Consider the following 25,718-nt stretch of genomic DNA (forward strand, 5'->3'; position numbering starts at 1 on the left):
CCAGCCACACAGCACAGGCAGGAAACGACCACTGAGTAAATCTCAATTACTTGCAGCAGTCGCCTCCCGGCCCAGGCAGCCCTCCTCCCCGGGCCCAACGGCGCCTGCGCAAAGTTTCCGCGCTGTCAAGCCTTTCTTAAGCCTGTCCAAGGGGATGGTTTTTTAAACTACTGTCAGGTGACACCTTATTTAAAAAAAAAAAAAAAGTAGGCTAAAGCACACCAGAATGACCACTCACCGAAGTGGTCCTAAATGCAAACGACGGGATTTAAACCTCCTTTCGCGACTTATCTGGTGCTGCCGGAAGCGGAAGTGTGTGGGTCCGTCCTTCTAAAAACCTCGGTCAGGAAAGATGCGGGTGGACCGTTGGGCTTTGGCCGGAAATTGTTCCGCCCGGTGACTTTTGTGTGTGAGACCCGAGGCGGGCGGGGAAGAGGCGTGCCGGGGATTCTCGAGGTGTAGTAGCGCCCGCGGTACCTCTGTGTGGCCCCTAGGCTGCTACTGGAAGAAGCTCCATGTTCGCGCATGTAACTGAAGGTTCTTGACCTTATACCTTATCCCTGTCCCGGCAATTAGCGGCGGAAACCGAAGCCTGGATGGGCTTAGCCATCTCCAGCTGCTCGCGTGACGACCGCATCCATGGCAGGTGAGGCCCCCGAGATCGATGGGGAACCTCGGGAACCCGAGGTGCAGAACCCGGGCGCGGACGGTTGCTGCGGCTGCCGAGCAGGCATTCGCTTTGTCCCGGGCTGTGCTCCGCGGACCCGGGACGCGCGCTCCTCCTCCGGGCGCAGGTGTGGAGCGCTGGGCGGCAGGGGCGCGGGAAGGGCAGGGCCACCCTCAGGGTCTTTTCGCGTCTTGATTCCTCTTTCTCTTTCTCCTCCACTGCTTCCTATTTCATTCCTTGGGTTTGAAACGCTGAGAATTGCAGTTCATCCAAAAGGGAACTACTAAGCTTCCCCTAGCGTGACCCGGTGTTGCTCCCAAGTGGGCAGCTGCGAGTTTGGGGACCGGTGTGGGTAGAGGAGGCTGTTTTAATTTTTCCTTCGCCTTTGTTCCTCAGCATGTCGTCGCCTCCACACCCACTTTCAGAGAACAAAAGCCTGTGCGTTGTTGAAGCTTTCTACGTTAGGGCTGGAGGCTGCAGGCCCATGTCGCAGCTAGTGGGTTGGAGAGTGTTGCTTCCCCGCGTGCGGGTGGTGACCTTTGTATCTCATGCACGAGGTTCTGGACAATTTCCTGGGAGTTTATGACTCTTGGAATCCTGTGGGTGATTATCTTGCTTTAGCTTGCTGGAAGGGTTATCCTTATAAGTAACTATGAAGCTTGGCTGACTTTAGCACCTAGCATCCTAGCTCTACTTTCGGACAGGATTTTTGTTTTGCTGTTATAAATCCCTTGGTAGAATAAATAGAACATATAGTTTTTGTTTCAAACGACGAAATAATAAAGGTAGCTGCCATTAAGTCTGTACTGTGCCAGGTGTGTTACATGTGTTTTCATTTACGAATTTTAACAATTCGATGAGGAGTATTAGATGCCCATTTTACAGAGGTAGAGGCTGAAGCTTGAAGAGGCCAAGTGACTCACCCCGGTAAACTTTTGCTGCAAGTAAATGTGTAAATTTGTATTAGAAACTAGATCTAACGCCAAAATCTGTGTTCTGTTGTCCATTATTCTTCCATGGTTCCGACTTCGTCACTAACATTTCCAGTGCCTTAAAACATTCATATAAAAGTGTATTTTATATGCCTACTTGTGTCTAACAAGTGACAGAATCTGTATCTTTAAGGAGGTTAAGCATTGTGATACAGAATTAAGTAGTTCAGAACCTCAAATATTGTGCTTACCGCAGCAGACTTTTTTTTTTAAAGCAATCAATTAAACTGATGTGCCAAAGGTTCAGAGTTATACAATCAGTGCATATCACTAAACTTTTTTAATAAGAGTACTCATTAGGGTGTAACATTTATTGATCACCCAAGTAAATGCTGTGCACCAAGTACTGCAAATACATACATGAGGTCCTTAGTCTCAAGAAGTTCTCATACAATTACGTATATTAATTTTCTTAGATGAAAGTGGTATTTTGGTTATTTTTTGGAGATTTATACTAATGTATTTAGAGATACCATTTTGATGCCTGCAACTTTCAAATGGTACAGCAAGTGTGTGCATGTGTGTTTGTGTAAATAGAATGTAAATATGGCAAAATCCTAGCCATTATGCAGTCTAATGGTGGTCATGTGATTTTTTTTTTAATAAACTATTTCAAGTTTTCTCAGTTTGAAATTTTTCATATAAAAAATTGGGAAATGCAGTGTGGTGGTGCACTTCTGTAATCCTAGTACTCGGGAGGCTAACACAGGAAGACCACAGGTTTAAGGGTAGCTTACGCAACTTAGCAAGGCCCTGAGCAATCTAGCAAGGCCCTGTTTCAAAATAAATGTAAAAATGGAAATAGGGGTACAGCCCAGAGGTAGAATGTGCCTGAATTCTATCGGTAGTACAAAAAAAAAAAAAAAAAATGGGGAGGAAAAAACCCTATCTCTGGAAACAGATGATTGTAAAGATGGATCTAAAATATTATATAGAGCATAGAAAGTGGGAGAGGGTTTCAGTGTGTATTTGGGGCTTAGCAGAGGCATGATTGTTGTAAAAATAAAAGCACTCATTGATGCTTTCCAGTTGGTTATTTAAGGAGGAATAGAAACTTACACGAACAGTGACTTCAAGGCAGAAGGAAATGCACGCTCAGCAAAAAGGTACTGCATGAAGATTTGAAGAAGGAAAAACATCATTGTGAAGGTTGTGTGGAACTTGAAATGGGCCTTTTTCTTTTTTTGTATAAAAAAGCTCATCATTTATGATGATAGTTTACCTTTGCCAGCCTGTAGAAACCTATTTAATGCCCTCTTATTTAGCTTACTATTTCTGTCCTGGAATTTCTCAGAGCGTTTCACCTGGAAAATGCTTTTGGAATCTAAGGAAAACTGGTTATCTATGTTCAGAATGAGTAGCTAGAGCTCCCATTTCTCCTGACTTTGGAATCAGAGATTTGCTAGTTTATAGCTGGGCTTTTGAGAGAACCTTTGGAAAGAGCTATAGCGATGACTTAGAAGGATTTTTTAAGTTCAGGTTTGGAAAGATTTTTAAGTTCAGGTAAGGAGACTCTGAATACTATGTAGGGCTGAAGTTAATTTGAGGACTAAGTATCTGGCCAGGGTCTGTAAAAATATAAAAGAGAAGACTGCTTATCCCAGGCAATCGTGTTTGTGATAGTCTCAAGCAGTGTGATAAGACTGGAAAAGATGTAATAAGGTCTCCAGCAGCAGTGACAATGAGGAATTGTTGTGGCTTCATTAGATGGAAGGTAAGTAGGTAGGTAGATTCTAAATTGAGTTGTTTGGTCTTTACAAGTTAAAGTAAGGTAAAAAAAAAAAAACTTGTTTAATTATTATCAGCAGTTAACAGTATATAAGCAGCTAACATTTACTGAGTGCTTAACATATGCTAGCTGCTGTGACATAGAATAGACATCCATTTAGTTTTCAAAGCAATATATGAGGTTTATAATTCATTTTACAGATGATGGCTAGAGAGCTTCAATAATTTGGTTAAGGACATACAGCTGAGCAAATTTAGAAACAATGTTCAAACCTAATTTTTTTTTTTTTTTTTATGGTGCTGGGGATTGAACCCCAGTAGCATTCTATCTCAGAGCTACACCATCAGCCCTATTTTTATTTTTTATTTGGAAATAGGATCTTGCTGAGTTGCTGAAAGCCTCATTTAGTTGCTGAGGCTGGCTTTGAACCTGTGATCCTCCTGTCTCAGCCTCTCAAAAACTGGAATTACAGACATGCCACCACACTCAGCATCAGACCTAGTTTATTCAAAGCCTAGAACAACTGTTTTCAAAATGTGATTCCAGATCAAGCAGCATTAACATTACCTTGGAACTTTTGAAAGGCAAAGTATTGGCCCTCAACACTACCCCAGACATTTTAGTTTAGTAGTTTAACAAGACTTCTATGTAATTCTGGTATCTGCTAAAGTTTGAGAACTATTGCTTTGAGTATGAAAACAGTTGAGTGCGATGGTACTCATTTCAAATTTAGAAATTAGGATTAAATAATGCTTGTCTTTTGCACATATTTAAAGAGATTTCCAAACCTAACTGTTCACCCATTTTTTAAAATATAGATTCTCGGTAGGCGTGGTGGCGCACGCTTGTAATCCCAGCATTTGGAAGGCTGAGATAGGAGGACTGTGGTTCTCAGACAGCTTCAGCTACTTAGTAAGGCCCTTTGCAACTCAGTGAGACCCTGTTTCAATATAAAGAATAAAAAATAGGACTGGGAGTGTAGCTCGGAAGTAGAATTCCCCTGGGTTCCATCTCCAGTACCGCAAAAAAAAAATAGAGATAGAGAGAGAGAGATTCTCTAGTTAAGATTTATTGCTTAAGAAAATTTGTAGTAAGGCCTAGTAACTTTCATTTTATAAGTATTAATTCTTATGTAACCAGTCCAATAGGGAACAATGATACAGAAAGAATCTTAAAAATAAAAAATCAATTCTGAAGCCGGGCATGATAGTGCACACTTGTAATCCCAGTACTTGGGAGACTGAAACAGGGGGATCGCACAGGTTCGCAGCCAGCTTCAGCTACTTAGTGAGGCTCTTCGCAACTTAGTGAGACCCTGTTTCCTAATAAAATATAAAATCATTCTGGGGTGTATCCTGGAGGTAGAAAGCCCCTGGGTTCCATACCCAGTACCACACACACACACACACACACACACACACAAAATAATAATTCTGATTCTTGAATATGTATGATTAAGGCCAGACAGTTAATGTATTTTTAATTCATTACTGAACATTGATTAAAATGCTGACTCATGTGGAAATAATATATAAACTCTTTGGCTCAATTGTCAGGGTTTCAGAAATAACAAACCATTTAGAATGTACTAGATCTTCTAGTTTTTTATTATTTATTTATTTATTTATTTATTTTTATTGGTGGTACTGGGGATGGAATCCAGGAGCATTTTACCTCCAAGCTACACCCTCAGTCTTTTTTTTTTTTTTAATTATTATTATTCTTTATTTTGAAACAGGGTCTCACTAAGTTGTATAGGGCATAAGTATGCAGCTGAGACTGGCCATGAATCTGTGACCCTCCCCTCTCAGCCTCCTAGTACTGGGATCAAGCATGCACCACCAAGCTCAGCTTAAAATATTTATTTTTAAAATAAATTTAAGATATTTTTTATTGGTGCCTTGTAATTTTACATTGTTATAAAGTTCAGAGTGATAGAGACTACATGCACACTATACTAGGTGAACCTCCCCCTCCCCGTGTATGACACTGAGATTGGCATTCATAATTCTGTGTGTATACATCTTATCCGTGGAAGTGTTCCTTCAAGTCTCCTTCCCTTCACCCAACCTCCCTCCTCTAGGTAGGCTTCCTCCATGACTTCACTAGGGTTTCTCCTTTGTTTAGAGTCCCTATTGTATCTCAATTTCTTCCTAGATCAGCATATGAGGGGAAACATCAACCTTTTTCTTTTTGTGACTGACTAATCTCACTTAGTATAATATTCTTCAGTTTTATTTATTTTCCTGCAAATGACATATTTTGTTTTTTATCACTAAGTCAAATTCCATTGTGTATATAATCCATAATTTTGTAATCTATTCATCTGTTGATGGATACCTAGGCTGGTACTAGTTTTGGCTATTGTGAATTGTGCTGCTATAAACATACATGTGCATGCATTACTCTGGTTACAATCCCTTCAGGTAGCTAACCCAGGAGTATATAGCTGGGTTATATGGTAGGTTTATTCCTATTCTTTTAAGGAACCTCCACACTGATCTCCAAAATGGCTACACTAATTTACAATTCTTACAGTGTATAATATTAATTTAGTTTCATCTTGTACTAGAATATATATGCCATTTGGGTAAAAGAAAAAAAGATTTATATTTTTAGTTTTCTAAAAATTTATTAAACATTTGCAGTAAATAATGTAATAGGAAATTCTGCTTTTTTGCTTTTTTTGTTTTTTGGTGGTCCTGGGGTTCCTGGAAACCCTTCTACCTCCGGGCTACACTCCCAGACCTATTTTATACTTTTTATTTGGAAAGAGGGTCTCTTAAGCCAGCAAGGCTGGCTTTGACCTGTGCAATCCTCCTGTCTCCACTCCCAAGCGTGGGGATTATAAGTGTGCGCCACCACGCCCGGCAATTTTTGTGCTTTTATTTATTTATTTATTTATTTTTATTTTTTGGTGGTACTGGGTGTGGAACCCAGAGGCTTTCTACCTCCGGGCTATACTCCCAGACCTTTTTTATTTTTTATTTGGAAACAGGGTCTCACTAGGTTGCTGAAAGCCTCACTAAGTAGCTGAGGCTGACTTCGAACCCGTGTGTGTGATCCTCCTGTCTCAGCCTCCCAAGCACAGGGATTACAAGCGTGCGCCACCACGCCCTGCATAATTTTTGTGCTTTTAAATAAAGATTAATGGCTTTTGGTTTAAACAGATCTGATATTTGCAACTCTTATTAACTATGTGATCATTGATTAATTTGATCAAGTTACCACAACTTCAACTTTTTAACCTAAAGTACTCTTTTATAATGAAGTAGCAGACGTATGTCTATATGCTTTAAGCTCATATCTTACTGTTTTAAGAGACAATCGGATTTTCTGACCAATCATACAATGTGAATACGTATATTTTGTGTACTGCAAGCTTCCATTGTTCTACCATCCTTTCTTTTTGGGCGTCAGTACATGTGTTCTCAAACTTGGCTACTTACTGAATCACCTTGGAAGCTTGAAAATGCCTGAGCCCTACTCTGAGACAATCTGATTTTTTTTTTTTTTTTTTTGTTTAAACAGGATCTCCCTAAGTTGCTGGGGGTTTTGCTAAGTGGCTGAAGCTGGCCTCAAACCTGTAATCCTCCTGTCTCAGCTACCAAGTAGTAGGATTATAGGTGTGCAAAATACCTTGATAACATTCTTATTTAATTAGTATGGAATATGACCCAAGAATTAGAATGCAAGCATTTTAAATTTATATAGTATATTTAATTCATACAATAAACTTTGAGTTAGGTACCATTTACAAATGAGGAAATTGAAGCCCTGAGATTGTAAGTATTTCTCATGTATTAAAATGGAATAACAGAAAAAAACTTAATCTTACATTTTTCAGAGATCCAATTGCACTGCCAATCTCTATAACAAAATTATTCAAAAGAATTCTATATTATAACCTATTTCTACTTTTCTCTATTCTCTTAAATGTAATCCAATATTCCAATGAATTTTTTCTCAGTCCTCATTATGTATTTTATTTTTAAAATTTTTATTTATTTTTATATAATTTTTATTTATTTTAATTTTTATTTATTATGTTGGTATTGGGGTTCCTGGAAACCCTTCCACTTCCGGGCTACACTCCCAGACCTATTTTTATATTTTTTATTTGGAAACAGGGTCTCTTAAGCCAGCACCGCTGGCTTCGAACCTGCGCGCTCCTCCTGTCTCTGCCTCCCAAACACAGGGATTACAAGCATGCTTCACCGCCCGGCTTTGAGATCATTTTTTACAAGCTTTCCTTTGATCTGTTACAGCCTCACTATTCACTGATGATTGAAAAGATGCCAAACACACTGCTGCTTTATGGTTTTTAATCTTTTATGTTTCTTAACTAAAATGTTCCCACCATATAATTTCCTGGCTAATTTTATTTAAATTCAAATTTTATCTTACTAGGAGTTCTTTCTAACATTTGTTGATTTATCTGTTGCCTTTCTCCAAGTGAATGAGTAAGATGTGTCTTTAGATCTAAGTCTGTAGTCCAGTGAGGACCATGTACCTATGGGTCTTTCAGCTTTTGAAAGACCCAAACCGAATTTGAGTAAGTTAGGTTAGGGAACAGACCAGTCATTGATCTTATTCTTTTTTTGGGGGAAAGCTATTGGATATACTCTCGCCCCCACAAAAACTTGATTTCTACTCACACATATAAAAATTGTATAAAGTATCTTAAACATGTTGAGAGTATATGTTGAAAAAACTAGTAGAAAATACAACCCAGTTATTCCACAAGCAAGAATGGCAATCATTACTTCTGCCACTGGTTCATGGAATAATTAGCTGATTTTTTTAAAAAATCATTTTTAGAGCCGGGCGTGGTGGTGCATGCTTGTAATCCCTTGAGAGGAGGATCCTGATTTGTGGCCAGCCTCAGCTACTTAGTGAGGCCGTCTACAATTTAGTGAGACCCTGTTTCAAAATATAAGGAGTAAAAAAAATAATTTTTAGCTAGGTATAATGGTACACATATGTAACCTCAGTACTTGGGAAGCTGAGAAGGGAGGATTGCAAATTCAAGGTCAGTCTCCGCAATTTAGTAAGATCCTGTCTCCAATAAAAAAAGCGGTGCAGGTATAGCTCAGTTGTAGAAAACCCAGGGCTCAATCCCCAGTACCACTGGAGGAAAAAGAAAAGAAAAGAAAAACTTATTTTTGTGTGTTCCAGACATTTCACAATGAATGAAAACTATAGGGCTTCTAAAATTTGATTTTCAGCTCTGTCCCTAAAATAGAATTTTTATCACTTCTGTTAGAACACCTGAACTAGAAGTATAATTTCTCAAACTCAGTTGTGTGTGTTCTAGAATGGGGTAATAGTGTTAATTGACTAAATGTGGTAATTCCAACAAATACTGAGCAATATTCTTTTAAATTTTCATGTTATGATAATAGGAAGCTTTATTTATAGAAGTGTTTATAGAAATATGATTTAGTGTTTAATATTTGTCAAGTGCTTATGCTATCTCACCCTTCAAAGTGTAAGTTGCTATTATATAGTAACTGTATAGTAACAGGTTGAAACAGGTATATACATGTCCTTTCAGTAGGGAAATATTTGGGCTATTTAAATAGGAAGAGTTTTAAAAAGGTAAAAAGAAACCTAAGAATGTTTGCCATTTGTTACAAAAGAGAGCTGACACTAATTTATCCACTGTCATCAGGTTTTTTAGCCATTGCAAACATTTTTTTTTTTATCAGCAAACATTTAAAAATGTTAAGCAGTGCAGAAAGAATATACACAAAAAGCTGTGTGCATGGTACTGGAGATTAAGTCCAGGGTCATGCTACTACTGAGCTAGCTGTATGGCCAGCTCTTCATTATTTGAGGCAAAATCTTGGTAAGTTATCCAGACTAGCCTCAATATGCAATCCTATTGCCTCAGCTTCTCCAATAGCTGAGGAAAAGCATTTTTAAGTAAAGTAAATTAGTTCTTCTTTGAAAACTTTGTTCAGTCACAAACAAATTTCACAACACTGTGTACTTTCAAGATGTATGAAGTCAAAGCTGACTGAGTAAACTGATTGTAGTGTTTTATTAGGGAGTCACCAGTTAAACTGAAACTAGACTTGAATAAACATGGACTTTTAGGGCTATGCATTGCCAGTATATCTAGCATTTTGTTAAACTCTTAAGGATTATTTGATCAATTAATATCTTAATATCAAATGAAACATTTAGTATAGTTTCATCTTGCAGAGAGTTAATTTTAATATCACCAGGGTAAAACTACATATAGATGACTTTGATGAGGAATGCTTTCATATTGTTTCACTTACATGATAGTTTGTTAACTCATTTTTATGGATTTTTTATTATGTGGAAGAATTTGAATGTCACTGAATCACATAAAATTGCTTACAGAGTTTAGTGTACATGTACTTTTTTTTTTTTTTTTGGTGGTACCAGGAATTGAAACCATGGGCATTCTACCTCTGAGCTACACCCCATGCCATATATTTTTTTATTATTATTATTCTTTATTTTGAAACAGGGCCTCACCAAGTAGCTGAGGCTATCTGCGAATGGTGATCCTTATGTCTTAGCCTCCCAACTACTTGGATTACAATCATGAGCCACCACATCCAGCTACATGTAGATTTTTGAGAGAAGATATCTTGTCTTACATGCAGATATTAGAGTTCCGAAGAGTTTTTAAATTCTTCAAGTTTAGGAGTTGCCGCCGGGTGTGGTGGCTCATGCTTATAATCCCAGCCTTCGGGAGGCGGAGACTGGAGGATGGTGGTTTTAGGATAGACCCAGCTACTTAGTGAGGCCCTCTGCAACTCAGTGAGACCTGTTTCAAAATAAAGAATTTAAAAAAAAAAATAGGGCAGGGGGTGTAGCTTGGAGGTTGAATGCCCCTGGGTTTCATCTCCAGACCCCCCCACACACAAAAAGTTGCTATTGAAGTGAAATTTTATTTCACTCTAATTTTGTTGATTTATATATGAGTTAAGAATGCAGAATAAAATTATTCTAAAAAAAACTATTTTCAAAGTGACTTTTTACAAATCGATTTAATTTTCAAACTAATACTCAATTGTCAGTAGTTTATAAACCCACATTACTGTTTATTTTTTCCTGATACTATGTGCTGAGGGATATAACTTTTAATTTAATTTTGTTATAATTTGAATGATTTTCTTTTAATTTGTTAGATATTTTTGGACTGCAGAATTCAGTGTGTAGAATTTAGTGTGTAGTCTTATCAAATTTTATGATATATTTTGTTGAGACTATACTCTTAATTTCTTATTTTACAGAAGAAAAATTTTAAACTATTTATCGTTATTTCTATTGATTTACAAGGATCATTAAAATTATCTTCACACAAAATTTTTAGTGTGTACTCCTCAAATTAATTTTTTCGTGGCATTTCAGATAAAGATTGCTGTATCAACTCAGGAAAGCCATAGCCTCACTGTCTTTGTATTTTAAACTGCAGGAGCAACTTTGATATCTGCAATGAAGCAATGATATTTGAGAACAAAGGAGCATTTGCCAGTCAACTGTCATCATATTTTCAAGTGTTTGTATAAGCAGAAACAAACTGCAGCTGACCTATGTGTCTTTTGAAGAATGCTTTCTTCTGAAACTCTTTATTTAGAAGCAGTTTTAATATAGGTCATTTAAGTTATATCTGTATCAAATGAAATAAAAATGAGTGAAGCCCCTATTTTCTTTGTTGGGCCAGAAGATACAGAAATAAATCCTGGAAATTATCGACATTTCTTCCACCATGCAGATGAAGACGAAGATGAGGAAGATGACTCTGTAAGTCCTTTGTTTCTTTCTTTGGTGAGAGACTAATATAGTATGTTTATTACACACTCTTGTGAATTAATAATTAAAAATCTTAAGACTTCATGTACAAGTTTGTCAGAGTGATGTTTTTCAATGGTGAATTGATGGAAAATCAAGAGATAACAGTAAATATGGTTAGGGTTCAGATTTCTAAATTGTTTAATGATGCTTATTTTAGTTTCTTTCAGTGATGTGTATAGTTTAATTCAGGGTTGGGCACAGAAAATGCCTAAGAGGGACAGAAATACAGGATATGAATTAAAAGGGTTTCTTGTATATAACATACATAACAAATTGAGATAAGTTAGAAGGAAATAATTTTGAAAGGTACTAAAGAAGGTTCTGAGGACTGACTTAAAATGTAGACTTATAATCTTTATTTTTCTATTAATATTGGAAAGAATTTTATTTTAAAAGAAAAACCTTTTACACTTGGGAGAATAATAAAAACATTACAAAAATAGCGATAACGTGACTTTTTAAACCTTTTTCGTAATGAAAACATTTTATAGTGGAATCTTAGGTCTCTGAAATGCCAACTGAACTGTCATTTATTTAAAACTTTATGTGCAGAGCATCTTCCCCATAACCTCCCCCTGAAAAAATGATTTTTAATCTTCTCTCTTGTTAATCAAAACTTTACCTGAAGTCTTACCTAGAAATTTTCTATTGAAAACATAAAAGTAGAGCTTCTCTGGCTCTAGTAGACTAGAAAGCACTACTGACTCAGTTTCTACTATCCTTACCCTTTTTCTTTAGTGTTCTGAAAGGTATGAACACCACTGGTAGATCAAGTCCAGTCTTCTTACATATAAGGACTTTTATTTCTTGTCTCTGTCTACAGCTAGAAATCCCCCATCCTTCCTACTTTTTATGTCTTAATATAAAATTTTTATATTTATTATAAATAATAAATATAAATTTATATTTATTATTCATGGCACAAACACATTTGCTGTTAAGTGTGCTTTATTCACAACTCCTTACTTGGGGATATCTGATGAGTCACGTTTCAGTCTTCAGAACAAACCCTGGTAACATTTCATGTCTTTTGCTCTTCCCACTTTCCTTTTTCTTTTTCCCATTGCAATATGATTACTTCTCCCTTAGAACTGTTGGTAACCTGACATATATACTTGTATTCCACATGTTACCATGTACTACTTTATTATTATTGTGTTCCATGTCTAACTCATAGTACTTGGAGACCAACTTTCTGTGTATCTAATCTTCAGACATAGTATAGTTTTTGGAATATTGATGTTAAATAAACTGAGCTGGCATTCATGATGCACAATTAGGAGTGTTCTGTTAAGAGTTCAAAAAAGCGAACTTCAGTTTTGTTAGACATTAAATCGAATAAAATGTTATAGTTTTGATATGAAGTATTCCCCAAAGACTTAAGTGTTGAAGGCTTGGTCCCCGTTGCAGCAATGTTCAGAAGTGGGGATTTGGGGAGTGATCTGCTTAAGAGGACTCTCTCTGACCGCATCAGTGGATTAATAATCCATTGAGGGATTCATAATTTGATGGCATCATTTGGGTGTGGTGGAAATGGTAGGAGATGGGACCTAGTTAGTGAAAAAGGTCACTGGGGTCGTGCCCCTTCTGGGTATATCCTGCCCTGGCCCTTTCTTTCTCTCTCTTTCCCTGATTCCAGGCTGCCATGAGGCCAGCAGCTTTCCTTTACCTGCCTTTCTGCTATGGTGTTTTTGCCTTACCTCAGGCCCAAAGCAGTAGAATCTGCCAGAAATGGAAATTGAAAGCCAAAGTAAATTTACTTCCTCTAAGATGTTTTGCTTAGGTGTTTTGTTCCAGCAATGAAAAGCTGATTTACAGAAAAGAACTCAGATCTGTTTTGAAAAAATATTTTTGTACTTCGTAGGTTTTGCCTACTAGAAAAATTTGTCATTTTTCTTAAGAATGTAGGTTTATTTATTTATTCACATGTTTAATGTGAATGTTTCATATTCATCTTAATAAGCAAATATTTATTAAACAAATTTGTAATAGAATAAAGCAGCATATTAATTTTTTTTAACTAAAAGAGTATGAAATGTTAAGTTGAATGCTTTTGTTATTCTGAGAAATCTACCTTACAAATGTTGTAATGAACTATAGCCAGGCTTTTGATCAGGAAAAAAAATGAATAGGAAACATAAAAATGGATAATCAGAGGAAATAGAGTTCCCAGGAACACAGTTTATTATGTGCTTTCTCTTTCCTTTCTTTCTTTCTTTCTTTCTTTCTTTCTTTCTTTCTTTCTTTCTTTCTTTCTTTCTTGTAGTGGGGATTGAACCTAAAGGCATTTGTTCAGCTAAACCTTTATCCCTATTTTACTTTATTTTTATTATTATGAAACAGGGTCTCACTAAGTTGCTGAGGCTAGCTGCAAACCTGCAATCCTTTCATCTGATCTTCCCAAAGGTGTGCACAGCCACACCTGGCTATTTATGTGTTTGATTTATAATAAACTCCAATACTGACTTGAAATTAAATTTCATGATTAAAAGAGTCAATGTGAAAGTATAGTTCTATGCATAAAGAAGAACAATTTAAGTCTGATGCTATCCCTTTTTATTTTTAGCTTATAGTTGGAGAAAATTTAGTAAGCCACTTTTAAGTACAAGTATAATGTCACATGATATGTATAAAATCATGGAAAAGAGAAAATAATTATAAAATGTGGCATAGCTTTATATAGTTAATAAAACTCTTAAGCACCCAAATGCAAAACCCAAGAATAAAACTTGAGTTATGAATCCATGAACATATTATTTTTTATATATTCTGCCTTTTGAATTTGGATAGAATCATGGTCATTGAGCCATGATTCAGTCTAAAACTGGTATATGACTAGCAACACCATCAATGAGGAATATTGAGTATGCAGATTTGAGTGAGTCGAAAGTTCTTGCCATCTCTGTTGCCAGTGTTGCTTTCTTTAAAATTTCCTTCCAAGTTGTCATTGATGACTGACTCATATTCAGGCTCAATCTACAAAAATAGCTGAATACTGTATAGGCAAAAAAATAAATAAAATATTTATCTCATTACAGTTGCCTTCTCTGCTATCAGAAGGGTAAACAAACACTAGAGGCTATTAGAGAAGGGATATTTGTTTAAGTTGTAAATTTGACTGAAAATAATAACAATATTCTGAAAATTTTTGTTTTTGTTTAATTTTCAAATGCCTTTGTAGAAAACTATAAGGTATTTATTATAGCACTGATAGAATTTATTAAAAAGCTTTTGTTACTGTGTTACTTTTATTGATTCATCACAATACTTTTATGGTTTCCTTAAATGACTCATCTGCTTCTAAATAAAATTAAGATAATTGTGTTTTATGTTCATACTAAGGTAACCTGATTCTTTATTTTGTTTCTGTTTCAGCCACCAGAAAGGCAGATTGTGGTTGGAATATGTTCCATGGCAAAGAAATCCAAATCCAAGCCAATGAAAGAAATTCTGGAGAGGATTTCCTTATTTAAATATATCACTGTGGTAGTATTTGAAGAGGAAGTTATTTTGAATGAACCAGTAGAAAACTGGCCTTTATGCGATTGCCTTATTTCTTTCCATTCTAAAGGTATTAAAGAGGTTGGGGACTTAAGTTTAGTGTCATTTTGTATATGTAAGTTTACATGGAACTTTTTCACTATTCTGTAAGTAGGGTTTTTCCCCCTCCACATCATACTTTAATAGCCTGATTTTTAATGTAGCATAGCATATTATTGTATAAATTTACCAAACATTTAACTAATATCTCAATACTTAAAAGGTTGCCAGTTCTCACTATTAAAAATAAGGTTTTGATCACTTCTTTGAATTCTATTTTTGTATTTTTGTATGTTTGTTTTTTAGTTTTGTGGGATAAATTCTTGAATTATTAAATATTTTAAATGCCATTTTTTTGCCATATAGAAAAGTATAGAAAATTATCTCATATATATGAGAAAATTATCCCTCATATATATATGCTACTTTATTTCTTAAGAACTTAACATTTAAATTTTTAGATCTTGCTTTTATTAATCAAATATAAATTAAGCTAAAATATTACTTTATAGTAATTTTTCCTAGTCAAAATTATTGTTAAGCATATACCTGAAAATTTCTAAGCTAAAAATCTATAAATTAAGTGAATTTCTAAGAACTATAATTTAAAATATGTGCTCTTAGTTATAAATGTGTACCTATTTAATCATCACTTGTTGCCAAAATATATTATCCTGAGCTGTGTTAAAGTCTCACTTCAATACAAAGAAAATGCATCTTCACAGGGTAAATTGATATTATTTCATAGAGAGCCATAGCCCTGGTCTTTGTTTACTGAGGCCTCTCATTTCAGAGAACTTCAAAATTTGCTTACCCTCTGGATAAGATATTCTTCCTGTAAAAACTATTTCCCCCGGAAACTAGGTGTTATATGTGAGCTCATATGTCTTATGCCATTTCTTGATAAGAAAAAAGTTCCTCTTTAACAACAACATAAGCAGGGAACTGACTGTAGGTATTTTCTGTTGCTGAATTCTTTTGGGAGGCTTTAAGTTGTAGACATTGAGATATTTTTGTAATTGATGAATTCTGAGAGGCTTTATACGACTTGAAAAATGTGTGATTTTTGCAGAACTTATTCTTGGTGTAGACTACCTGTATTCAAAATTCAAAAATTAAGGAGATTTAGAAATAATACTTGTTTAAATATAGCTTTTTGTTGGTTCTTTTAAATTTAAGTATGATTGCTAACTTTTAATAATAACAGGTAGCATTTACTGAGTACTTACTTCGCCAAGTACTGTGTTAAGTAGTTTACATACACTTTAATTTCTCAAGAATACTACTAGATAAGACTGAAACAATGCTCATTTTTAACTGGGATCATAGGTTTAGAGATGTGTTCAAGATTACATAGCTAGTAAAAGATGAAGCGAGGATCTTACCACTGGTTTATGCTCTTAACCCCTATGATATAGGGCTCGTCTGTCTGTCTGTCTGTATGTATGTATGTATGTATGTATGTATGTATGTATGTCTCTTTTTGTTTGGGGGTTTCTCAGGCTGGTCCTGAGGTCCTGGGCTCAAGGGATCCTCCCATCTTAGTCTCCAAAGTACTGTAACCATGCCAGGCTGTACTACCTCTCAAGAATACGTATTGATAGATGAAATTGGTGACGTTAGTGTCAATATGAAGAGTAAAATTAATCATTAAAACTCTTTATTTTTTAATGCTTTTTTTTTTTACCATATCTACCATTTGGTTCATTTTAATCATAATTGATAATTTTACCAAAGTCTAGAGTTTGGGAGAATTAGTTTCCGATTTTCTAACATTGATCTAGCAATAGCATGACTCTGCTTATATATTTTAAAATTTGAGCATATGTTTTGTATGTGAATTAATTTCTCCTTTTGATGCTATTTTTAAAGGTACATAAGTTATTTGAATAACAGCTAATTTATGTGTATAGGCATCAAAATATCAAGTGAAAAGGAGTTGTATATGCCTATTTTTAAAATTCCTAGGTAACTTTCGTATACTTATGTCATTTACATACAGATTTCTCTTGTATAGGAGGTCCTTTTATCTTCGATCAGGTGACATTGAATAGTCAGGCATTGACTAATATGTCAGTGCTTTAATTTGGGTATAAAACCACTGACTTGATGTGCTTTATCAGTGACATTAACTAGGAAAAAATGAAATATAATAGTATAAGTTAAAGCCTATTTATATGTTATTCTGTACCTTTTATAGAAAGCAGTTATCTGCATAATGTAATTATTTTATGGGAGATGACATCAATTCAAGTTGATAAAGTTATAGATGTCAACTTATCTTGAGATTGTATAGAATATGTTAATGATATGTGTTCTTAGGATTTCCACTGGACAAAGCAGTTGCCTATGCAAAACTCAGGAATCCATTTGTAATCAATGACTTGAATATGCAGTATCTCATACAAGATAGGTGAGTGGTTAAGTTGGCTAAATTAAGGAAGGAAAATTAACATTTATTTAGTACCTACTATAGGCTGACATGGCATTAGGTGTTTTTACATACATTAACTATTGCATCCTTAAAATAATACTTATAAATAGGTGTTTATTAACAAATTTTCCAGGTGAGGAAACTTGAGAATCAAGGTCATCAATTAATTTCCCTAGAGTCACAAGTATTTTTTCAAATAGTGAGACAAGAACTTAAGCCACATTTTACTTCCAAAGCCTACTAAATTATGGAAAATTGTGAAAAATGTTTGTCTATTAAGTCACTGATAATGAAATTAGGAACCTAATCATTATAAACTTTTAAGTGAAATTATAAAATAGAATATATTTATATATTTCATTTAATTACTGTTTTGTTCTGATAACTACTCTTATAATTTCACTAGCATTGTTGGTGTTTTTTGTTTTTTTTTTATTCTTCCAGAGAGTAGCATTATTTATATCCAAAATTTTAAATATTTTATTCCGGGCTTCGTGGTACATGCTTATAATCCTAGTACTTGGGAGCCTGAGACAGGAAGATCACAGGTTTGTGGTCAGCCTCAGCTATTTAGTGAGGTCATCCACAAATTTGTGAGACTTTATTTAAAAATAAAAATAAAACAGTAGGGCTGAGGATGTAGCTCAGAGATATAGTGCCCCTGGGTTCAATTCCTAGTGCCACAAAAAAAACTTAGGTTTGAATAATAACGAAAGTTTATGTTCTTTTTTTTTTTTTCTTTTGGAAACAGAGTCTCACTAAGTTACAGAGGGCCTCACTAAGAAGCTGAGGCTGTCCACAAACCGCAATCCTCTGGTCTCAGCCTTCTGAATGCTAGGATTACAAGCGTGCACCACCATGCCTGGCTAATAATGAATATTTATATATAATATATAAAATGTACCCTTTAAGAAGTTTGAAAATGAAAGCATAAAGAAAGCTATTTATTCCTATCACTTTAGCATATTTTATATACAAAAGATATATATGTATATACACACACACATACATACACACTGTTTTTTATGTGTGTGGTACTGGGGTTTGAAATCAGGAGCATTCTACCTCTGAGCCACACCCCAGCACTATTTTATTTTTTATTTTGAAATAGGATCTCATTAACTTATGAAGAAGGTCTTCACTGAGTTGCTGAGGCTGACCTTCATCTGTGTTTCTCCTATCTCAGCCTCCCAAGTAAATACACCGACATTTTACAAAGATGGAATTATGTTAAGCATAAAGTTCTTACTGGTCAGGTTATATTCTATTATTGTGATATGTCAATAAAGTTGATATATCACATTTTTAACCATTTTTATACATTCACATTCTTGTTTTAAATATTAGTACCGCAAAAAAAATTAGTATTTTTTAACTTTTTTTTTTTTTTGGTACTGAGGATTAAACCCAGGAGCATTCTGCCACTGAGCTACACCCCCAGCCTTATTTCTTATTCTTTATTTTGAAACAAGGTCTCACTGTGTTACAGGGGGCCTCACTAAGTAGCTAAGGCTGGCACAAACTTGTGATCCCCCTGTTTCAACCTCTCAAGTACTAGGATTACAAGCGTGTAACACCATGCCCAGCTAAATATAGGTATTTTTGACAAGCTATATAAGTATTATGCATGAATTTTTATTCTCATTGCTGAATATTTTCATAGGAAATATTTTTTCAAAATTTAAATGACATGCTCATTTAAGAGAATAAAAAGTCTTGATATACATGTCTTTTAATAGTAGAGGCTAATAATATGGTTCTAGAACAGTACGTATATTTATTGCAAAATAGAGCAGTAAAACAATAAGGATATGTTTTTTTTTTTTCTTTAGGAGAGAGGTATATAGTATTCTTCAAGCAGAAGGTATCTTACTTCCTCGTTACGCAATTTTGAACCGTGATCCAAATAATCCCAAAGGTAAGAGATTTTAAACAAGTTGCCTTTGCTACTTGACATACTTTGCCACGTTTTTTTTTTTTTTCACCATAATTAAGGAGTGTAATTCATAGTATTGTATTTGCTGTTTTTTCCTTAATGATTTAAACAAATAAGCATGTATTATATTAAATTAAAATGTGACACTGAATTAAAAGGCTAATAATGTAGTCCTTTTGTCCTACTTTTCTTTGGTCTACATATGACAGAACTATCCTAAAAAGTAATTTTGAAATTACATAGTTAGCAAATTTGTATTGATTAGGGGAAAACAAGTAACTCATCTATGACTTAGAAACTTTGTGTTACAAGACACAACTAAATATCTTGTCTAGAAATTTTGAAATAATACTAATAATATTTTAAAGCACTTCCTTTTTTGTGGTAATCTAAATCATAGCATGTAAGTCTTAGATAGCTTAAAGGTCAGGATAAATTTTTACCCTAATAGTTAATATTTTGGTAACAATATTTCAGAAAATTTCAAAACTTATTTTACCTAAAATCAAATTCTATAAGAAACAAATATATCATATTTTATCTGAAACAGGAAACTTGTCATTTGTGTAGAGATGAAAAATTAACTTCCTAATTTGATTGTTTACTCTGCATATGGGTTACTTTTCTAATTTAAATAATTTCATGTATTGTCATAAGCGTAGTACGAATGATCCTATACATTTTCCTGAAGATAACAGTGTCAGTCTGGAGTTCCTTCTCAATCTATCTTGATGGCATCACTTTATTTCTGAGTTCTGTGCATGATAATATAAAATGGCAAGTCCATAAAATTGAGTAGTTATGGTTCTTAGTGCCATTTAATATCATGAATGGTGGCATATGCTATTTGCATAAATATCTATTAATTAAAATCAAATACATGATCAAAGTTTAATTTTCTTTGTGATCTTTCTTGTGGTAAAAAAATGTCTTCAGTAATAGTAAGGATTCTAAAGGAATCACTTTTAATGACATTGTGTACATATGTGAAAATACCAATGTCGATCTCATTATCTTATATGGAGAAGGGGGAAATGGGGAGGGAGCTGAGGGAAAGCCAACCAAGTGCTTTGTGCATGTGTGTCATTATCACTGTGAACTACATTGTGATGTGAGACTCTAATGCACCAATGAAAGTGTATAATAAAAGGAACTATTCATCTTTAATAAAACACTTAAAATCATAGTAATCTTGTCCAATAGTAGACCATGATGTTAAATAAAAACTGATGAAATCCTTCAGTTCATAATGTTAACTCTACTTCTGTACAGATTCTGTTCTAAGTATCTGCTTCTATAATCCATTTATTTATTTATTTATTTTTGCAGTACTGGGGGTTGAACCCAGGGGCATTCTACCTCTGAGCTATACCCCCAGCCCTATTTTTTTATTCTTTATTTTTGAAACAGGGTCTCATTGAGTTGTTAAGAGCCTCATTAAGTAGCTGAGGCTGTCTGCAAACCATGATCCTCCAGTCTCAGCCTCCCAAATGCTGGGATTATAAGTGTGCACCACCACGCCCAGCTAATCCTTTTATATTATTCCACTGCATTCAAGAATCTCATATCATACTATCTCAAGGCCTTTGTTAATATCTGGTCCCAGTATTACAGAATGATTTTTTTCTATAGCACAAACCATTATTACAAAAGAAACTTGCAAAGTAATACAGTTTTTCTAACTACTAGAACCAATTAACAAGAACAGAGCACTGTAAGCCAGGAGTGGTGGCTCCATGCCTGTAATTTCAGTACTTGGGAGGTTGAGACAGGAGGATCACAGTTTCAAGGGTAGCCTCAGCAATTTAACAAGGTCCTCAGCAATTTAGTGAAAGCCTGTTTCAAATGTATATATTAAGTAGTACTGAATGTATAGCTTAGAGATAGAGCACCTCTGGCTTCAATCTCCAGTACCACAGTGGGGAAAAAAGAGAGGAAGAGGGAGAGGGGGAGGGGGAGAAAAGAGAGGGAGAGGGGGAGGCGGGGAGGAGAGAGAGAGAGAGAGAGAGAGAGAGAGAGAGAGAGAGACAGAGAGACAGAGAGACAGAGAGAGAGAGAGAGAGACAGAGAGAGAGAGAGAGAGAAAGAGAACTTATTTCTAATCTATCTTACTTGGGACTATTATGTTGAAATGTGATTTCTTCCATTTCAAAAGCACTAGTAGCTAATGTAGATGAGCAAGAAGAAATGTCCTGATGGTGAAGATTGCTATGCTATGACATTAATCTTTGGAGGATTGAAAAGAATAGGAGTGTAATTCTATCTGCAAATAAGAATCACAAGAGGTTGTTTAGAAAATATCTATGCTAGACCTCAACCCCTGAAATTCTGTATCTTTTTTTGCAAAACCTTCTCAGGGTGGGGGATGATAACATATGTTATAGTTGAGAATACTGGTTGAAAAAAATTTTCTTCCTAAATGTCATTAAAGCAAGCAAGATAAATCCACTTTTGCTGGTAAGGCTTAACCGTAGTTTTACAGGATGTTAGAACACTACATTCCATTGCTTTTTAATTTAAAACAATGGTTTCTAAGTAATATAGTGCAATGTGTAATTTTTCTTGCTATTTCTTTGGTTATAGAATGCAATCTGATTGAAGGGGAAGATCATGTAGAAGTAAATGGGGAAGTTTTCCAAAAGCCATTTGTAGAAAAGCCGGTTAGTGCAGAAGATCACAATGTTTACATTTATTATCCAACGTCTGCTGGAGGTGGAAGTCAAAGACTCTTTAGAAAGGTAAACCTCTGTAACCTTTGTATGAATAATGTTCTTCATTGTTCTATAAATTTTAGTAAGAGGAAATGTGTTTTTAAAAAGCATATAATAATTTCATAAACCTATTATTAGATATTTTAAAAATGTATAAGCTAGAAATAAATCCATAAAACATATCATACTCTTAAAAATGCCAAGAGTCATTGTAGTTATTTAATGTTTTTAAGCAAAATTGCTGGGCATGGCGGCACATGCTTGTAATCCTAGCATTTGGGAGGCAGAGACAGGAAGATTGCAGTTCGCTGACAGCCTCAGCATGAGGCCCTTTGCAACTCAATGAGACCCTGTTTCAAAATAAAATAATTTTTAAAAAATGGGGCTGGGGGTGTAGCTCAGAGGTAGAATGCCCCTGGGTTCCATCTCCAGTACAAAAAAAAAAAAAAATCTTGCCTACTGAATACCAAGAGTTACTTGATTGTTTTTTTTTTAACCTTTCATTTGTATTTCTGTCAAACTAGAAATTCATTTAAAGATAAGCAGACTTTGAGAAAAATAGCCCAGAAAAAGAGTGCTTTGAAAATGTAATACTAATAGCTTTTATGTACATGAATATGTATTTTATTGATAAATACAAATCACATGTGAAATATATTACAAAGATTGGAAAGATTAAAAATATAAACAGTCATAGAAGTGCAAATTAGGAATGAGATAGCATTTTACTTTTTTTTTTTTTTTTTTTTGCGGATCTGGGGATGGAAACCTAGGAGCATTTGACCTCCAAGCTATACCCCTGTCCTATTTTTTTATTCTTTATTTTGAAACAGGGTCTCACCAAGTTGCAGAGGGTCTCGCTAAGTAGCTGAGGCTGTCCACACACTGCGTTACTCTGGTCTCAGCCTCCCAAATCTGGGATTACAAGCGAGCGCCACCATGCCCAGCGAGATACCATTTTAATATACATTATTGTGGGAAGTATTCAATAATCGAATAAAACCAAATATGAGCAGCAATGTAGAATAGCCAAAACTCTTAGATATTAATGGTGAGACTCTAAAATTGATAAAATAGCTTCTAAAAGATTTTGTCAGTATCTGCAAAGTGAGCGTATGTCACCTAGCCATGTCTTAGAAGCACGGTTGCATACATATGTATGGCATGATAAGAATTATAAGGATGTTTAAAGCATCGTTGTTGTAATAACCAAAGCTTTCAAAATAACCTAAACAGACATTAATAGGATAATAGATTAATTCTGGTTTATTTATACAGTAGAAAATTCTGTAGTACTACAAACGAACAAACTTGAGTGACATGTAGCAAAATGGATCAGTCTTAGAAACCTAACTCTTTATATTCATTATATTTTATGCTCTTTAACTTACGTATGAGTTACAGACAATAGAGAATAACATAGTGCCAAATACATAAAAATAATGTTAAATATTCATTTTAACCAATTTGAAAATTTTTAAGATGGGAACTAGCTGGTAAACAAAGATATTTATCAAAATGAGTAAAATAATTTGGTTTATATTTGATGAACATCTTTTTATTTTATTTTCAGATTGGCAGTAGGAGTAGTGTATATTCCCCAGAAAGCAATGTACGAAAAACAGGCTCATATATATATGAGGAATTTATGCCCACTGATGGTACTGATGTCAAGGTAGGATTGATTAAAGGATATTTTATTTTATTTATTATTATTATTGTTGTTGTTGTTATTACTTGGTGGCACCAGGGATTGAACCTAGGGGCATTCTACCTCTGATCTAAACCCCCAGCCCTATAACTTTTTTTTTTATTCTTTATTTTGGAACAGGTTCTCACTAAGTCTTGGAGGGCCTCCCTAAGTAATTGAAGCTGGCTGTGTACCTGTGATCCACCTGTCTCAGCCTCCCAAGTACTATAATTAAAAGCATATGCCATCATGCCCAGCTTGATTAAAGTATATTTTAACTTCACATTTAGGGTGGTACTGTTTTTAAGGAAGGATGGTTGGCTTAGAGGTACTTTTTGAAATACTAGGGGGTTATGACTTGATTTTATCTTTGTAAATTGAAAATACCCTAATTTGAAAATGCATTTAATTCACATAGTCTATCAAAAATTATACTTTAGTAACACAGTATATTATACAGTATCAGTTGTTTACACTCAAGAGTTCTTGGCAGACTAGGAGCTCTGGCTCACTGCTCCTGCCTAGTGCTGGAGGTAGTATGATACTGCATATCACTCATTCAGGAAAAGATCAAACTCCAAAATCTGAAGTATGACTTCTACTTAATGTGTATCATTTTTGCAACATCATAAGTCAAGCAGAACAGTTCTATGTCAGAAACTGTAGATTTTAATTGTGTATTTTGAATTTACCAAAAATCTCAGAAGAAAACATAACTCCATAGCTCCATCTAACTTCTGTTCTGGATATGTTTCTTTTTGATTAAAGATTACTATTCTGTTTTTTACAGTGAATACCTTTGACAGTTGGAAGCCTATGGACCCTTAATATTCTTAAATGCTTAAAATAAAACACACGGAATTACTAGGGAGATAATTTTTATTCAACTATATGTGATTTTTAAGGGGCATTTATTTTTTAATATAATTAATGAATTAATTTATTTTTTGGTGGTACTGAGGGTGAAACCCAGGGGCTTTTCTACCTCCGGGCTATACTCCCAGATCTATTTTATTCTTTATTTGGAAACGGTCTCACTAAGTTGCTGAGAGCCTCACCAAGTAGCTGAGGCTGGCTTTGAACCTGTGCGATTCTCCTGTCTCAGCCTCCCAAGCATTGGGATTGCAAGCATGTGTCACCACGCCCGGCAGGGGTATTTAAATAATAAAATATCAGGAGTGAAAATCTAGTAGCAACATATTTCAAGCAGTGATAAGTGTAAATGATGTTTTGAGGTCTGTGACCATTGTAATTTGATATAAAAATCTTTCTGATTCAATTGGTAACTGAGTTCTTAATAAGTTTACCTTTAGCCACTCTTTCTCTGAGCACAGTATGTTTTTCTAAAGTATAAATTTGGTCATTAGTCTATCTTTAAAAATTCTCTTTTGAATTCTCATTATCACAGGATAATAACCAGAATCATGAGCCTGACATACAAATATTTCATAGTCTGTTCTCTGTCTTACAAATCTCATTTTTTGTGGTAAAAACTATACTAAGTAACTTTTCTTATATATGTCACTCTATTTGTACTTCTGTCTTTTCTATTCTTTACCTATGCTTAGAATGCCTTTCGTTCTCTTATCTGCATTCTGATTGATTTCCCTACCCTTTTAAGAGTCACTCTTCTACCACTTTTGGCAGTCTTTCCTTCCATAATATTTTATAGTTATTTCTGTCTCTCTTTGTTAAAATTGAAGTAATTTGAGGAGTATAATGCTCAGTTTAATAGCTTTCTAGAGAGAATTAAACCTTGCTTTATCAGTTTTTCCATATAAGTAATCATACTTTTTCTTATGTATTAAAAATTTTGGCATGTAAAATAGAAAAATATGTATTATGGTTATACTTATTTATTTTAACATTTGTGAAAGGTTTATACAGTGGGTCCAGATTATGCTCATGCTGAAGCTCGCAAATCTCCAGCACTTGATGGCAAGGTAGAACGAGATAGTGAAGGAAAGGAAGTAAGATACCCTGTTATTCTCAACGCACGAGAGAAATTAATTGCTTGGAAAGTCTGTCTTGCTTTTAAGGTAAGATGTTATAAGCCATTCAGATCCATGAAAAAAGAATTACCATTTTCTGTTTTAACTCAGAGATATTATTTGGACTTAAAATTAGAGAAGTAAATTAAAAAATAATTAGTATGTTGAATAATTTGTATACTTTTTAAG

General features: G+C 34.7%; 1 protein-coding gene across 12 annotated transcripts in view; it reads left to right on the plus strand.

The window, feature by feature from the left end:
* Nucleotides 1-11,062: 11,062 nt before the first annotated feature.
* The window catches only part of PPIP5K2 (diphosphoinositol pentakisphosphate kinase 2), a gene marked incomplete at both ends in the record, with an annotated part of 61,510 nt that continues 46,854 nt past the window's right edge, over nt 11,063-25,718 (plus strand). For 11 of the 12 annotated variants that reach the window (XM_080694725.1, XM_080694729.1, XM_080694730.1 and 8 more), the window contains 7 exons: nt 11,063-11,176; nt 14,603-14,798; nt 17,090-17,180; nt 19,034-19,119; nt 21,721-21,875; nt 23,422-23,523; nt 25,416-25,577. In XM_080694725.1, the coding sequence (XP_080550851.1) occupies nt 11,063-11,176; nt 14,603-14,798; nt 17,090-17,180; nt 19,034-19,119; nt 21,721-21,875; nt 23,422-23,523; nt 25,416-25,577 (906 nt within the window). Of the gene's footprint in view, nt 11,177-14,602; nt 14,799-17,089; nt 17,181-19,033; nt 19,120-21,681; nt 21,876-23,421; nt 23,524-25,415; nt 25,578-25,718 lie in introns of all 12 variants that reach the window. The other variant, XM_080694728.1, reaches the window with a different exon arrangement.

Source organism: Muscardinus avellanarius (assembly GCF_963383645.1).
Source record: "Muscardinus avellanarius genome assembly, chromosome: 1".
NCBI classification, from domain to species: Eukaryota; Metazoa; Chordata; class Mammalia; order Rodentia; family Gliridae; genus Muscardinus; species Muscardinus avellanarius.